Source organism: Mesitornis unicolor, unplaced genomic scaffold (assembly GCF_000695765.1).
Source record: "Mesitornis unicolor isolate BGI_N332 unplaced genomic scaffold, ASM69576v1 scaffold12832, whole genome shotgun sequence".
NCBI classification, from domain to species: domain Eukaryota; kingdom Metazoa; phylum Chordata; class Aves; order Mesitornithiformes; family Mesitornithidae; genus Mesitornis; species Mesitornis unicolor.
Window position 1 is genome coordinate 1 of NW_010167249.1, and position 14,705 is coordinate 14,705.

At 45.5% G+C, this 14,705-nt stretch overlaps 1 protein-coding gene across 1 annotated transcript in view; it reads left to right on the forward strand.

The window, feature by feature from the left end:
* Positions 1-7,196: 7,196 nt before the first annotated feature.
* PIK3CD (phosphatidylinositol-4,5-bisphosphate 3-kinase, catalytic subunit delta) overlaps positions 7,197-14,705 on the forward strand; it is a 20,107-nt gene continuing 12,598 nt past the window's right edge. Inside the window, exons 1-8 of the mRNA XM_010178636.1 lie at positions 7,197-7,274; positions 7,635-7,798; positions 9,289-9,517; positions 9,922-10,151; positions 10,915-11,094; positions 11,732-11,881; positions 12,204-12,293; positions 13,386-13,607. Coding sequence (XP_010176938.1) covers positions 7,658-7,798; positions 9,289-9,517; positions 9,922-10,151; positions 10,915-11,094; positions 11,732-11,881; positions 12,204-12,293; positions 13,386-13,607 — 1,242 coding nt within the window. The 5' untranslated portion in view covers positions 7,197-7,274; positions 7,635-7,657. The remainder of the gene's footprint in view (positions 7,275-7,634; positions 7,799-9,288; positions 9,518-9,921; positions 10,152-10,914; positions 11,095-11,731; positions 11,882-12,203; positions 12,294-13,385; positions 13,608-14,705) is intronic.

Genomic DNA, 14,705 nt, shown 5'->3' on the forward strand with positions numbered 1-14,705 from the left:
CTGTATCGTTTGCGGCAGATCCTCGTTACTCCTCGGGCTCCTCTAGCAAACTGTATTCTTCAGAGGGAAAAGCGTTTGTGCTTTAGGAAAATCGGGTGTTCTAAGGCTCGGTAATCTGCGAGTTGGACAGAGATCTTTAGCTGCGTTGGGGTCAGCCGTTGAAGCCCTTTCCCCCCACAGGAGTGGATGGGCTGGCAGCAGCAGTCCTGGTTTCTGAGCTGGGTGGATGGCAGTGGTCTTCCTGTTTTTGGACAGGGCTTGGATGGTAGCCACTCGTGTCACCTGCTGACCGGCTCCATGAGATGGTGGAGGGCTCTTGTCCTCCTAGGATTTCGGGCGGGCCTTTGTCCGGATGGTTTGGTCTTTGGCACCTTGTCTCTGCCATTGAGTCACCCAGAGATCTGTGCAGGCTTGGCAACATCTGGCCATCCGTACCTTCCTTGGCATTAGGGGCGTGCTGCCTTGGTTAGTTGCTAACAGCGGTGTGTGTTTCTGCTGTGGGTTAGCTTTGGATTGTGTGTTTTGGCAGGGCATAAGGGTCCTCAAAGAGGGTCTCTTAACACCTAAGTGCGGTGCGCTGTATGTGCTCCAGATGGGAACTTGGAAGTAAAGAAAGTTGGATGTTGTGGTGTAGGGTTATTGGAAATGCGTGTCTTATTTTTTGTTTCCCTCAGCAAGATGTGCTTGGGTTTCTGGTGTTATGTATTCATGGGAGCAGTTGAAAAAGACTAATTTCTGCAGCCTCTTCAGCTAGAAGCTTTTATTTATCACAACTTCCTCCAACTCCCAGACTATGCCTGTATTAGCAGTAATAACAAGAATGCAAAGATCCCAAACCACTTTACCAGCATTTAAGAATTACAACATCCTTCGTGAGATGTACTTGTGCGTATGAGAAAACTGAAACACGGAAGAGTTAGTTGTTTGAAGTCACACATCAATTGTCAGTGTTGGGAATGGAGCTGTGCAAGTTGTCAGTTTTCAAGCTCTTGCTTTAACCACTAAATATAGTGTTTCCCACTAAATGTTTCCTCAGACAACACTGAAGACATAGTTGATTGACTGTGAACTTGCCCAAAAGGCTGCTTAAAAGTTTCTGCCAGTCCGAGGTTCTTCTTATCAGATGCTTTGCTTACTCTGCCTCTCTCTAGCGTTACTGTTTTACTTCCAGAATGAGGTATGGCTTTACATTTCTATTTCTCTCAAGCTGCTTTACCTGAGCTCTTCTTTCCCTCCCTCTGGCTGTTACTTCTTGTTGGATCTAAGGTCCTGCTGAGGTTGAGTGATGGTGTATCACTCTGATGCTTTCTGTGCTTGCTCTGGAGCTGGGAGCCCCACAGAACTGCAGCTTGTTTTTATCACCATGTGTACGTTCTGCTTTCCTATCTCTTTCCTTGCTGACAACCCCTTTCATCATCAGCCTTGCACACAAACAAGGTTAACTCCAGTTCAGATTACATTAGCGTTGTTCTGCTTCCCATTACTTTTCTCTGTGAGCCTGTTTTATGGGGGTGTGCTTGTGTAAGGTGAGCATTGGGCAGTATAAATGCTTAAAGTAAAGGAGCTTTTATTTCATAAAGGGAAGGGCACAAGCCAAGGAATTCTTTTGGATCCAGTGGCTGTTCAAAGCCTGATCGTCCTCGTCTCCACATAGCTAGAATGCTTCCTTGGAAGGTGGAAAAATCCATGTTTTTCCACTGATATCTTGATGCATGGGAAATGCTGATTTTGGTAGGTAAATGCCGGTTTATGTCATCCTCTCTAGTAGGGAAGGGGATGCTCTGTAGTGTTGGAGAGGCCTGAAGAGTTAGGTGCGTGCATTTTCATCTCTTGCCAAGTTATCCTGGGCAGATTCCATTGTACGTCTACCTCAGTCGCATGGTTTGTGTAAGCTAAGTAGGGAGTAAAGGTGATTAATCAGAGGCTTAGATATCTCTAACAAAAGGCGTTATCAAACCAATGGAACTGTGTGTCTACTATGTAGAGCTGGATGAACAATGAACTACTGTTGAAAGAATGAATGAATTGGTGCAGGGAATTTTGTGGCAGGATATGAGAGATATGTACAAACCAGGAGCTGATAATATGCAAAAACCTTTATTTGATTTTTATATTGGGTAGAAGTAGAAGTCTTATTACAGTAAGAACCAAAGAAAGGAGATTAGAATATTCTAAACTAGATTTTCAGGAAATGAACCCTGGAGATACAAAAGCATTTACTTCAGGGATTGTTCAGTACTTGAATGCTTCTCCACACCTTTTTCAAGGGATTCTGTTTTTGTTCCCTACCTCGTTCATGGGCCAAGTCTAACACTTGAGTATATGTATTGAAGAAGGAACCACAGACAATTAGAGCTCTGGTGCAACTCAGATCTGTACTGAAGGTGCAACTCTGTCACAGGAACTGAAAGAGAGCAGTGGTGGCCTAACAGCACAGTTGGGGTACCGATCCACGTTTTACAGAAAGCTTAATGGAAGTTCTAAAGGAAACACTTTTGACACAGGAGCAAAATCTATCCTATTAATGCCAGTTTCAAAATGACGTTAGCAGGTATTTAAGAAGGTAGCAAAGCCATTCTTCTGGCGTAACAGGCTGCTGCTAGCCTAATGTCCAGGCTGAGAGTCACTCTTGGTGGCAGTCTGCAGGAGATGGCTGTGAGTTCTCAGTCCAGCGTGCTGTGGTTCCTGTAGGCTGAGAGGAGTATCAGGTCTGCTGTGCTGCATTGAAGATCCCTGCTCAGTTGGGTGAATGGGGCTGCACCTCTGCAGGCTGGCACTTCCCGAGGTTGTGTTTCTAGCACCTCTCATCAGCATGTATTCATTTTTTTAAATGAATGTAGAGCCAGGCTGTCAATGCTTGTCAGCAGGCAGAGCTGCAAAGGCCAGTCTTGCGATGAGCTTGTGTTGATTGTATCCACATCATGGGACTAGAGCCTGAATCAGGATATTTTATGTTATGTCACAAGGGAAGCAGATAGAGCATGTTTTTTTCTGTGTGATTGAGTTAATTGTATGGCATCTGGGTATGAGTATCCAGCTAGCCCTGCAAGGGGATAGTCTTCCTACAAAACTCCCACATGCAGTCGCAGTTTCACACGCTTACCTGCTACAGTTTTCCCAGTCTGTTCTTGGAGAGGAATTTATGGGTTAGTTTTACAGTCTGTCAATGCTAAAATGACTTTCCCTCAGTGTACATCAGGCCTGTTTTAACCTGTGACCCTCACCAAAAAAAGCAAAACCAAGCTTCAAACACTTTCAGAACACTCACTGAAATGGATCAGTGCCTATGAAAGCTTCGGGTTGGTTCAGATCCGCCAAGCATATTGATTGTGTGGTAAAGGCATGTCAGGCACGTGTGTACGTAAAAAATTCCCGTGGTCTCCTCCCACAGCTAAGTTGATGCCTGCAATGAAAGTGACTTCCTGCTCTCTCCCACGCGGCACGCATCACCTGTGAGCTCTGCACCACTCATTTCTTATAAACTTGAAAGGTATTTTTGTAGTCCTGGGGTTTAGTAATTTTGTAATCTGTTTGTGGGCGTTAGAGCTTCCGTGTCTGTCTAACGCTGCAGCCTCGCAGAGGTTTGTGGAACGGTCCTCCATGTGTGATCTCGCTAACTTGCTGCGCTTTTTTGCCTTTTTTTTTCTTTTTTTTTTCCCCTCTCAATAGCAGTTGTGTGTTGTAAACACCAGAGCTGTGGTTGAAAGGCTTCGTAAGAGGAGATTTGTGTTAGTGCATCTTATGTTGACTGCTGGCTTGTTAAATACAGTCTGGGTAATTTCAAATGTGTCTGTTACACTCTGCTTCAATTTGCCTTTGTGTGCAACTCTGTATTCCTTAGGGCGGTGAACTGAAAACATATGCTACCTCCTATTACTGATGTTGTGCCTTTATTTGTTATGTGGCATGCAGAGTTGTTAGGGTTTTATTTTTTGTCTCGGCAGGCTAGTGCATGGACTAGTCCCACGTACCTATCAGCTCTGCCTTGGTCATCACTCCTCTTTGGGACAGACAGACATTACCTTCACACTAATTAATACAAGGGGAAACCTTAAGGAGGGCAAATCAGTCTGTAGCTTTCCTGCAGAATAATGAATTGAGGTAAAGGAAGGAGAGAAAGTTGAGGACTTGCCTTTGTCTGAAACCTGGAATTTTGTCTTGTGGTTATTTTCCTCCACCTTTTTTTTCTGCCCAGTTGTTGAAGAGGTCTGGGTATTGTAAGATGAGTTCATTCCCCATATGACTCTCAGTAAGGAAGTGATTAGTACCAATGGGTGCATCTTTCCTGATAGCTCCCCTTGGAGATGACTCCGCATCTCAGAATTACTGAGGGATTATGGAGCAGTTGTCCCCTACTAGGAGTTTTTGCTGCTTGTTGGGCTGGTCTGGACCACAGGCAGGAGTCAGTGTGGAATGGGTCCATGTGTATTTCGTTCTTAGTTTCCTTAGAAAGTCTGACTTGCACAGGTTTTTACTTTCATAGCCTTTACAACAAGTGATCTTGGGTGTCCTGCCCAAGCAAGTACATGGCATGGGACAGTTTGTAGATCACAGAATCACAGAATGTTAGGGATTGGAAGGGACCTCCAAAGCTCATCCAGTCCAATCCCCCTGCCGGAGCAGGAACACCCAGATGAGGTTGCACAGGAAGGCGTCCAGGTGGGTTTTGAATGTCTGCAGAGAAGGAGACTCCACAACCTCTCTGGGCAGCCTGGTCCAGGGCTCTGTCACCCTCACTGAGAAGAAGTTTCTTCTCAAATTTAAGTGGAACCTCCTGTGTTCCAGCTTGTGCCCATTACCCCTTGTCCTATCATTGTTTGTAGATCAGGCGTGGGTTCAAACAGACCCAGAGGAAAATTGCTGCCCGAGATGAATCAGGAGGTATTTGAGGCTGGGCAGTTTCCTCAAATGTTCTGTTCATACTTCCAGTTCAGGGGCTACATGAAGTTCACAGAGCAACATACTTGGCCCTTACAAGGACCAGGTCTTTAGCTTGAATGTATGTGTTTTTATGACTTGTCTGGCCACCCAAGCAAATCAGCTGGCCGACCAATCTTGAAATGCATCTCTCTTGGATGCAGTGCCAGCTGTAGGCCGAGAGATTTGTGTTTTCTGGCTGTCTGTTCTGCTTCTTGTGCAATGGAGTGCCAACTACCACATGCAACCTGTCCTGCCAAACTGTCTGGCATTCTTGGAGTCAGAAGGCAGCAGTGTACCTGTCTTGCACGTGAAATGAGTATTTGAGGGTCGTGGAAGATGTGGCTGGTGGGGGAGGAATAAGTGTTATAGGAAGGGTGTAAGTGGGGAAATGGGGAGATATTTCAGCAAGATGTTTTGGGGTATATTGCAGTAGCAAGGGTGAGGACCAGGGACATGTTATGGTAGAAGGTGGGTGGCTACAGCTCGGTGTTGATAAGCAGGAGTCTTTGATTGCATGTGTACCTACTTGAGGTTTGTTCTGTGGGTTTGCATCCCATTAAAACACAAACTCACTCTTGCTTGCCCTAGCTTTGAGAGATATGCAAGTTGTGCAGTAAACAAATTTCTGTCAAATGTGGGTTAACTTGAACTTCAGGCTACCAGACTTACAGGTCAGAACCCTACCACAGCATGGAATTTTTGACAATAATCTGTCTATCCACCAGGATGAAAGTCTGAGTTGACACTGGGGCTTTTAAAAAATTTACAGCTGCAACGGGGAATCTTTTTTTAGACTGCTGCAGTGAAAGACAAAGAGTATATCTCAACCCCAGTAGTGTGAACCCTGACGGAAAGGAGTGATGCTGCATTTGACTCTTCACAAATGGCAAAATGACACAGAGAAATTGAAATTGTAATTACTTTTACTTGTGAGGTCAAGATAGTGCAAACAGGGTTACAGCCTGGAGAGCTCTGTCCCAGTTTCCCAAGGCAAAAAGGAAGGTGAAAGTGGAGTGGTGGAGGAGTATTAGTCTACTCAGAGCTTGCTTTGTGTATAAACTGTCACACTGATCTGAGGTCTGACTAATAGAGCATTCTGAATGTAGTCAAGCTTATTTTACTTTAATCAAACTTGTAAACCTTGCCTCCTCCCCCTTTTACTTCCCTCCCTCTTAAGGCCACATGAGTGGTTTTGTGGTCTCTGTATCCGGTCTCTGTGTGATACAGCATGAGGGAGCAGGACAGATAAAACGTAGCTCGTATTTCTGGGAATCCTTACCTCACTGCCGATGGGGAAGTAGTGTGCTTCCAGGCACTGGCAGATAACATGCTGGGCTTCTTGTCATACTGAAGCATAGGGCTGGCTCATGAGAAGCTGCCAGCAGGACTTCATGATTTGGGAGACCCAAATCTTCAGCAGCTTGTTGCTCAGTTTCTTTCTAAGTTTGAACACTGTCTGCAGCTGCAAAGCCATGTTTTAAGTTGTGAATGGGCAAATTTTGTACTGATTTCACAGGATGACGGTAAGCAATACTGTTGGAATTGCTCAGGGCATATGTGGGGCTGAACTTAGAGCCAGTGAAGTCAGACTGGCAGGAGGCTTGAGTCTTGGTTTCCACAGCAGCTACGAGCCATGGCTATGTGAGCACCCTCCAGAATTTACCACTGGCATGTTTCTCTGCTGACCTGGTGGACTAACACTGGTAAGTGAGAGGGAATTTATGTAGGCTGGTTTCCCTGCTGAGATGGTTGAAGGGACTTAGAGCCACTTCTGTCTCTTGGTAGGGGCTAATGCTAACAGCTCCAAGCTCTTCCTGCACATGGGGCACCATACTCATAATCTGCGGAGGAAACTGGAGTTCTATACTGCTGCAGTGTTTTGGTTTTGGGCAAATGAATGGAGCATGCAGGTTTCTCTGACTTTGGTATTATATGCCTTTAGGAAAGAAACGATAAGACAGGCTTCTGCTGGGTGCCTTTTGTTCTAGCTGTTCATGTGTGCTCTTATTCTGTGTTTGAAAACAACAGTTTGTACCTGATAGCATTCAAATTCTTTTTCTCCTCTTTATGCTCTTTGGATGCACTGACAGTAAATTGTAGAGCCCTGCCAAGTGAAAGGATGCAGATGGAATTAGCAAACCTATTTCAGTGGTCTCAACCTTAAATTTAATTTTTCTTATACTTGTAGAGGGGGAATATACAGTGGACTATTATTTGTGTGTGTGTATAAAAAATGCATGCACACTCAGAACCAACAACACGTCTTTCTCCCTCTTGCAGACTGGAACTGAGCTCTAGAAAAACAAAGTGGAGCTTGGAGCATGTGGCCTGAGGATTGCCTTACGAAGCCACAGGTAGGGACTCATTGTTTCTGTTGGCTGCTTGGTTGTAGATGAGCTATCAGGACAAGTGCCTTTGCTCTCAAGTGAAGATAGTTCTTTAATTTCTTTGTCAAATACATATGCAGATGTTTGTTAATCCCTGTCTAGAGGAGATTAAGAAAGGGTTGCATTGAAATAGAAGCAAATTCTATAGCAAGAACACCTCTGTAGCTTAAAGGCACTGGACTGGATATTTGACTGAGGTGTATATTTTCCTGAGCTATGAGGATATGCTAACCTTACATCCTTTGGGTCCTTTCTACAGAGCCCAGCACAGATCTGAGGAGATATTATGTAGTCAACAGCAACAGACTTTTTCCCCTTTTCTTGCAGGTGGTAGCTAATAAGTGAGCAGAATGCCCCCAGGCATTTACTGCCCTATGGAATTCTGGTCCAAGGGGGAAAACCAAATCATCCAGGTGGACTTTCTGCTGCCCACAGGAATATACTTAAACCTCTCTGTGTCCTGCAATGCCAGCTTGGGCACCATCAAGCAGGTAACAGCCTTGTTCCGCAGCTATGTCTGCAATCTCCTGCAACATGGAGAATCTCTTCTTGGGGAGGACCTGGGGAAATGTGTTGGGTCTTAACTCAGTGCAAGTTGGGTTTCTTTGGCGTTGCTCTGAGGCCGTTTCTTGTGACTCGCTATGAGAGCCCCTCTGTGACAGCCTCTGCAATCCACTAAACCCACGTTTAACCACTGAGACTGCCAGCAACAGGGTGCTGGTGGTGGTGCCTGTGGTGTTGGGCTCAGATTTCTGGGTACTCATCCAACCTTGGGATGAGAATTACAGTAACTTTATGGAGTTAAGGCAGATTTGAGTTGGCCACATAGGGCTCATGGATTCTCAGTTACTGCTCACCTGACCTCACCAATCTCCACGCTGGATTTTTCATTATGAAAGCTCTTGTGTGTGCATATGCAAGAGAATTCACCCCCCAAATAGTTGAATACAAATGCTGGACTCTCTTAAAGTGTTCAGGATGCTAGCCCAGCATTCTCTTGCCTTATAGAAACTGAATACTGAAAACTGAGAATGGTAATGGTAGGAGAGGATTTTTCTTAGTGCTTCATTTGAGGAATAAAATGCTGTAGTGAAACCACGTGTAAATGAAATATAGCTGCTTCCTTGTGTGCTGGGCAGGAAGTGGGGTTAGGGGAGAGTGAAGGAAAACAGTGGAGAAGGTTTTCTCTGCAGCAGGATTCTGGCCTAGATGAGTCACAGATCACAAGGGACAGAAGCACAGTGCCAGACTATTCCAAGTTTTCTCATGCTGCAGTTTTCAGGTAAAAAAAAAACCCAACAAACCCAAACCAAACAACACAAAAAAAGTAGAGCTGATTGGTTCCAGCTGTTAGTTACAGGTCTGTGTTTTGCAGCCAGTAGGCATGCTGACTCAGACCAGAGGCCCATCTGCTCTGGGGTTTTGTCTCTTGTAACAAACGCTTAGGAGGAGAGTGAAGAAATGGAATATGAACAGTCATGCGGAAGTGCTGTCTGCTGGGAGCAAAGAATCTTTGGGAACTGGATAGTGTTGAGAAGACTTCAGAAAAGTTTTTGGCTCTTACCACAGATTTTGCGTTACTGGGGGCAAGTTACTTAACCCAACTTTGCTTCCAATGGGAGTAATATCTGTATTTCACAAGGCTAGCAGTCAGCAGGTACTTACTGTGAGACTTTCAGGTGGGGGTTATTTAAATACTCAGGTTGAGGGATTTACTTTGCCTGAAGCAAATGGCAAGCATAAAAAAAGGAAGTCAGTTAAAGGCACTTGCTAATAAATCTGCCTAGCAGTTCAGGGTGAGTTGGGGCCACCAGGCCTGGCTGAAAGGCTCCCTGTGGTTGCCAGTCCAGGAATCCTGTGAGGTTTGGCTGTGCATTCCCTTCGCTAAACGGTGTATCTCAGGAGAGCGAGGTTGTGGTAAGAGGAAGATGAGGTTTTGGCAGTGCAGAGATAGTTTCAACCTGCTGTTGGTCTGGCCCAGGTGGTGTGGAAGCATGCTCAGTATGAGCCTCTGTACCATATGCTCAGCGATCCCGAGGCCTATGTCTTCACGTGCATCAACCAGACAGCAGAGCAGCAGGAGCTGGAGGACGAGCAACGGCGGCTTTGTGACATCCAGCCCTTCCTACCAGTACTACGGCTTGTGGCTCGAGAAGGTGACAGAGTCAAGAAGGTTATTAACTCCCAGATCAGCCTGCTCATTGGAAAAGGTCAGTGCTCCCATCATTGGTCTCACCAGGAGTGTGGAAGGGGCTGTGGGTGAAACATGCTTCTGTCTGAGACAACCTTGCAACTTAAGGAATAGTGATGGAGTCCTGCTTATGCAGGAGACGAAATTAGCAAATTTTGTCTCTGGTGCATCTGGTAGGGGAACTGTGTATGTGCAGACCCAAGAAGGGGGATCTTTCCTGCTGGCAGAGGGCTATAGTAATTGAGTTGGTGCAATTGTGCATAGTAAATAAGCAATTATTAGTAGCTTAGCTGACTCTTCTCCTTTTGGCCAAATATGAAGTATGTGTTTAGGAAGACTGTTTGCATAGGCACTTGAATAATCAATAAAGGCTGATTTTCCCCATTGGATGCAGGTGCTTATTTTGTCTTACTTTCCACTTAGGTTTGCATGAGTTCGACTCTGTGCAGGATCCAGAGGTGAATGATTTCCGCACCAAAATGTGCCAGTTCTGTGAGGAAAGAGCAGCGAAGCGACAGCAGCTCAGTTGGGCAGCTTGGATGGAGTACAACTTCCCCTTGCAGTTGGAGCCTATGGCCAAAGGCCTTGGGACTGGCCCTCTACATACTTCTACGAAGAACATTTTTGTCAATGTCAAGTTTCAATCTGGCGGGGTAAAGCACAAATTTTTCTGTGACAACTTTTAACTGGTCTGTGCTTTCCCTTTGGGAACCTTTGGGCATTTGGAGACAAATGAATGTGTGTGTGGACAGTGTTTCCATGTGTTTAGTGTTCATCTTCATTCTCCACATTCCTTTGCCTGTGGAGACAGTTGGGAGGGAGACTCTGAGCCTCCAACCAAGGGAGATGTTTCCCTTCCTGAACATGCACTGAGTGTACTGGTTAGCTGGTAGCTGAAGTTGCTGCATGCATGTGTGGTGGAAAGCATTTTGGTTTGGGGTAGGAGAGGAGCACGGAATCCAATACATGCCTTTCTGTTTTGAAGCCCAAGAGTCTGCTCAGCTCACGCTCAGCGTACACTGCTTGCAGGCTTCAGTCTGTGTTGCCCATGGGTCCCTGTTCTTGGCTGCTCCCCTTAGTTAATGTGATTTTTGCATGTTGTGCCTGGGCATGGAGCAGGAGCCACCCCCGTGGGAGAAGGGCCTTCCAGAGCAGTGTGTTTAGCATGATAACCCTAGCCACCCTCTGCCTTGCTAGTGTGATGACAGTGGGAAGATTCTTAATGACTAGCAACCACATGAACTGGTGATTCTGCTTAAACTGGACTTTTGAAGTTCCTGATTTCTAGCCTATCCTTCTCTTTATTGTCAGCAACAGGAATGTTGTTACCTATCTGCTGAGCTGCTGCTGCTCTTTGTGCTGATTTCAGCCCTTTACTGGTGTTTGACAGTGTATGTTGTGTTGTTGTGATTGCAGGAGAGCTTCACTTTCCAGATCTCCCCAAAGGAGTTCCCCATCACATTAATGAGCTATGCTATCAAGAAGCAGGCTACTGTCTTCCGCCATGAGACACTGGAGAACCCAGAGGACTACACCCTGCAGGTGAATGGGAAATGTGAATATCTCTATGGGAACTACCCCCTGTACCAGTTTCAGGTGAGCCTTTTGTCTTGCTTTATCAATGAGTCTGTTCCCTAATGGCCTTTTCTTACTGAGATGGTGGATTGAGACATGTTATCCTCCATCAAAGAGGCAATGCTCTTTTTACAGGAATACAACACATCAGTGTAAGGACCTGGATCCTGCTTAGAGCAAGGGATATTTCTAGCAACCTAACAGATCCTTATGGATTTGGGACCTAGTGATCTAAGCCCATACCTGGATTACTAAGTGCTGTGTAAATGCATTTGTAGATTATGGTTCTGGAAATGTCTGTTTGCTGGGGGTTCTCTTGCAGAAAGTTGGGCAAGTTGTCCTGTGTTCCTTGGCAGGGCAGACTGCCATTGGGAGCACTGAATCCTTCTCAGTGTTTTCCCTTAATGCAGCCATTTGAATCAGATGATGAAATGCCAGCTATAAAAGGCACTTCATATTCTCAGTGCTGGCAAGATGAGTCCAGTGAGCTGCAGGTTTATAAAGCAAGAGGAGATAATTTTAAACTGAATTTTCATTGTGGTTGTGTCCTTTCCTTACTCCTTCCACCTCTTTCTGCTTTAGCCAGTTCTGATTTGCTTGACTGTTCTTGCCTGCCTGTCTCCGTTTAATTCGTGCTGACTCTGTCCTCTCTTTGCAGTACATTCGCAGCTGCCTGCACCGAGGCCTAATGCCCCACCTGACCATGGTACACTCCTCCACTATCATTGCTATGAGAGATGAGCAAACCAACTGTATTGCCAGCCCCCCAAAGATGGCTGCCAAGCCTCCCCCGCTCCCTAAGAAAAAGGTAAAAGGAGATAGTGACCCAGCAGGGCCACCCTCAAGTCATCCATTGATGGAGATGCTGATCTTGTCTGGGAACAGCAGCTGGTTCTCCCTGCCTCTCTCAGGAAAAGTTCCTAGCTAGAGTCTAAGAGCTGGGAATTTGCAGTTAGCCTTCCAGTTCCCTCTACAGCTTCCATGGTTGTCACACATTTCATGCTGCCCACCTGCCATACGATGCCCTTTTGTGTTGGAACAATAAGCATGTCATGAAGGATGAGGTCTGGTGCTGGCTTGAGAAGTTTTTGTTGCATCTAGTTCTGATGGAAACCCTTTTTTCTTTCTAGCCAAACTATGGTTCTCTCTGGTCCTTAGAGCAGCCTTTCTACATTGAGCTGGTGCAAGGCAGCAAGGTCAATGCAGATGAGAGAATGAAGGTAGGTACTGTCTCAGTTTGGGGTTTTGGTTTTGTGTTTTGGCTTTACCAGTTACATCTGTCTTGTTTGTGTTGTGAGGAAAGCAGAGGCCGACAGCTTGAGCTCACGTGATCCTCCCTTATGCTTCATTCAGCCTTTGGGCAGTTTCTAAAGTGCAGCACAACAGGAAAGGGAAGGGAACTTGCTAGCCACCAACCCAGTCACAGAGCAATGCATTCTTAGAAACACGCCCCTGCAAAAGTTTCTGAGTAGCAAACGGAGCTGCTGTCTTGTGGTGATATCGCTTGACAGTGGTGAGGAGGGGCAGGGAAGTCTGCAAAAAGCAGAGGAGGACAAATTCAGTTCTGAGAAGAGAGAATGATGGGAGAGATGGTGACTGGTAGAGGCAGAAAGCATGATGCAGCAAAACCCTGGGATTTGCAAGGTGTTTGCCATGAAGAGGGAGTATGGGAATGAAAAGGGGAATGGCTGCCCTTTGGGAAAGGAAACAGAAACCAGAAGAGGTGAAGCTGGGGATAAGCTCGGCCTATCAGCTGCACAGTTGTGGCAGGCTGCAGTAGCAGTGCAGGCTTGCAGAGAAATATGCACCTGGAGACAGCTGGCCTTTGGCGAGCGCTGCAATCTTGTTTTGGGGCTCAGCTGTTTGCACATGCCCTTCTGTGATGTTGATTTGCCTCCTCTTTGGTGTAAGCATTTGCCTAGCTCTTAGTGTCTGCTCTGCTTTTTCGGCATGATGGATTCCTGAGCTTTTGCAGCATCTCAGTGGGCAAGGTTTGGTGAATATTTGTATTGCCTGGCTTTACAGGATCAAGCCTGTAATACTCTTTACTAATGGATTATCCAAGCAATTTGCAATTATTAAGCAGCTCTTGCAAGTCTGTATGAAGTAAAAAGATAACAATGGTCTTACTGGAGTTGAGTAAAGAAGAAGATTAAGGAACTTAATGCCTCAGTGAATCTGGAAAGACACAGGTGCATGGTGTCCTGTTCAAGGGAGTGGATACCCTGTCCCATTCCTCTTCTAATCGTCTTCAGCAGCCAGGTCAAGTGGACTGTGGACTGATGATATTCTTTTATTTCTCCTTTCCTCAGCTGGTGGTGCAGGCAGGTCTCTTTCATGGCAACGAGATGCTGTGCAAGACAGTGTCAAGCTCTGAAGTTAATGTCTGCTCAGAGCCAGTGTGGAAGCAGAGGCTGGATTTTGATATTAACATCTGTGATCTTCCCCGTATGGCGCGGCTCTGCTTTGCCCTCTATGCTGTCATCGAGAAGGCAAAGAAGGCTCGTTCCACCAAGAAGAAGTCCAAGAAAGCTGTAAGTAAAGCCAGTGTGGGACTGAGCCAGGCTTGCCAGTGCTGGAGGGCACAGGACACCATTCAAACCAAATGCCCTTTGGTTTCAGAAGACTATTAGTAAAAGAGCTTACAGAATGATGACCAGTAGCTTCTTCAACAGGAACAAGAAACTGAGGAGTGGCTGTCTGTAGGGAAGATTGTTTAAATGTAATTTATTGTCCAGAAAGATCACTAAGAAACATACGCAGTATCTGAATGCATGTAATGAGGAGTCATTTGTGTCAGTGTCTCTGTTTTGCTGTTCCACAACTTCCTTGTTTTGTTGTTGAGGTTAAACCATCTTCTTCTTTCTAGTAACATCTTTCATGCAAATCCCCCATGGAGCAAATTAACAGCTAGCACGGGGGAAGAAAATGAGGAATGTAAACAGTGGTTACAACAGCAAGGCTTTAGGTGAGGTAAAATGAAAGTGCAGAATCTTCAGGGTTATGGTTTAGATGCTGCAACTGAGGATAGGAAGTGTTTAAATCACTTTGGAAGCTCTTGAGTTTCCAAATCAGAGATATAGTGATCCTTGCCTCTATTCCAAAACTTCCAGCCTATTAATAATTCAGTAGCTAAAACTAGATCTAACTGTGGTCTGTAACTGAATTGCTTGTTTCCCAGTGTTGTAACTTAAGCATGATGCCTCTAGCTCTTTGCACGTAGAGTTTTCTTTATGAGCAACAAATGCATTTGTTTCTTTGCAAATTACTGTTTCTGCAGCCATAAAGACACTGTTACTATGCCTTGAAGAAAGGATTAGTCATGCTGTGTTTACTAGAGTGCAGAGAAATAAGGGACTGATAAATGTGATCGCGGAAGATTTTAATCTCAGGTCTGCTATCTCCTTTTCACTGCTGGGAGGTTCACTGAGCTTTGCTGTGTTGGCATCAGTAGGGTTCTCAGGGTTACAGTGCATTAATGTCTAGGGAGCGACAGGCAGCCCACAAGTTCTCCTTGTGTGGACGAATTTCTGGGTTGGAGACTTCAAACTGGAAACATTTTGAGGCCAGGACCAGGATCAACCTTTTTATTGTTGTTGGTTTACTTTAGAATTGCAGGACTCCAACTCCTG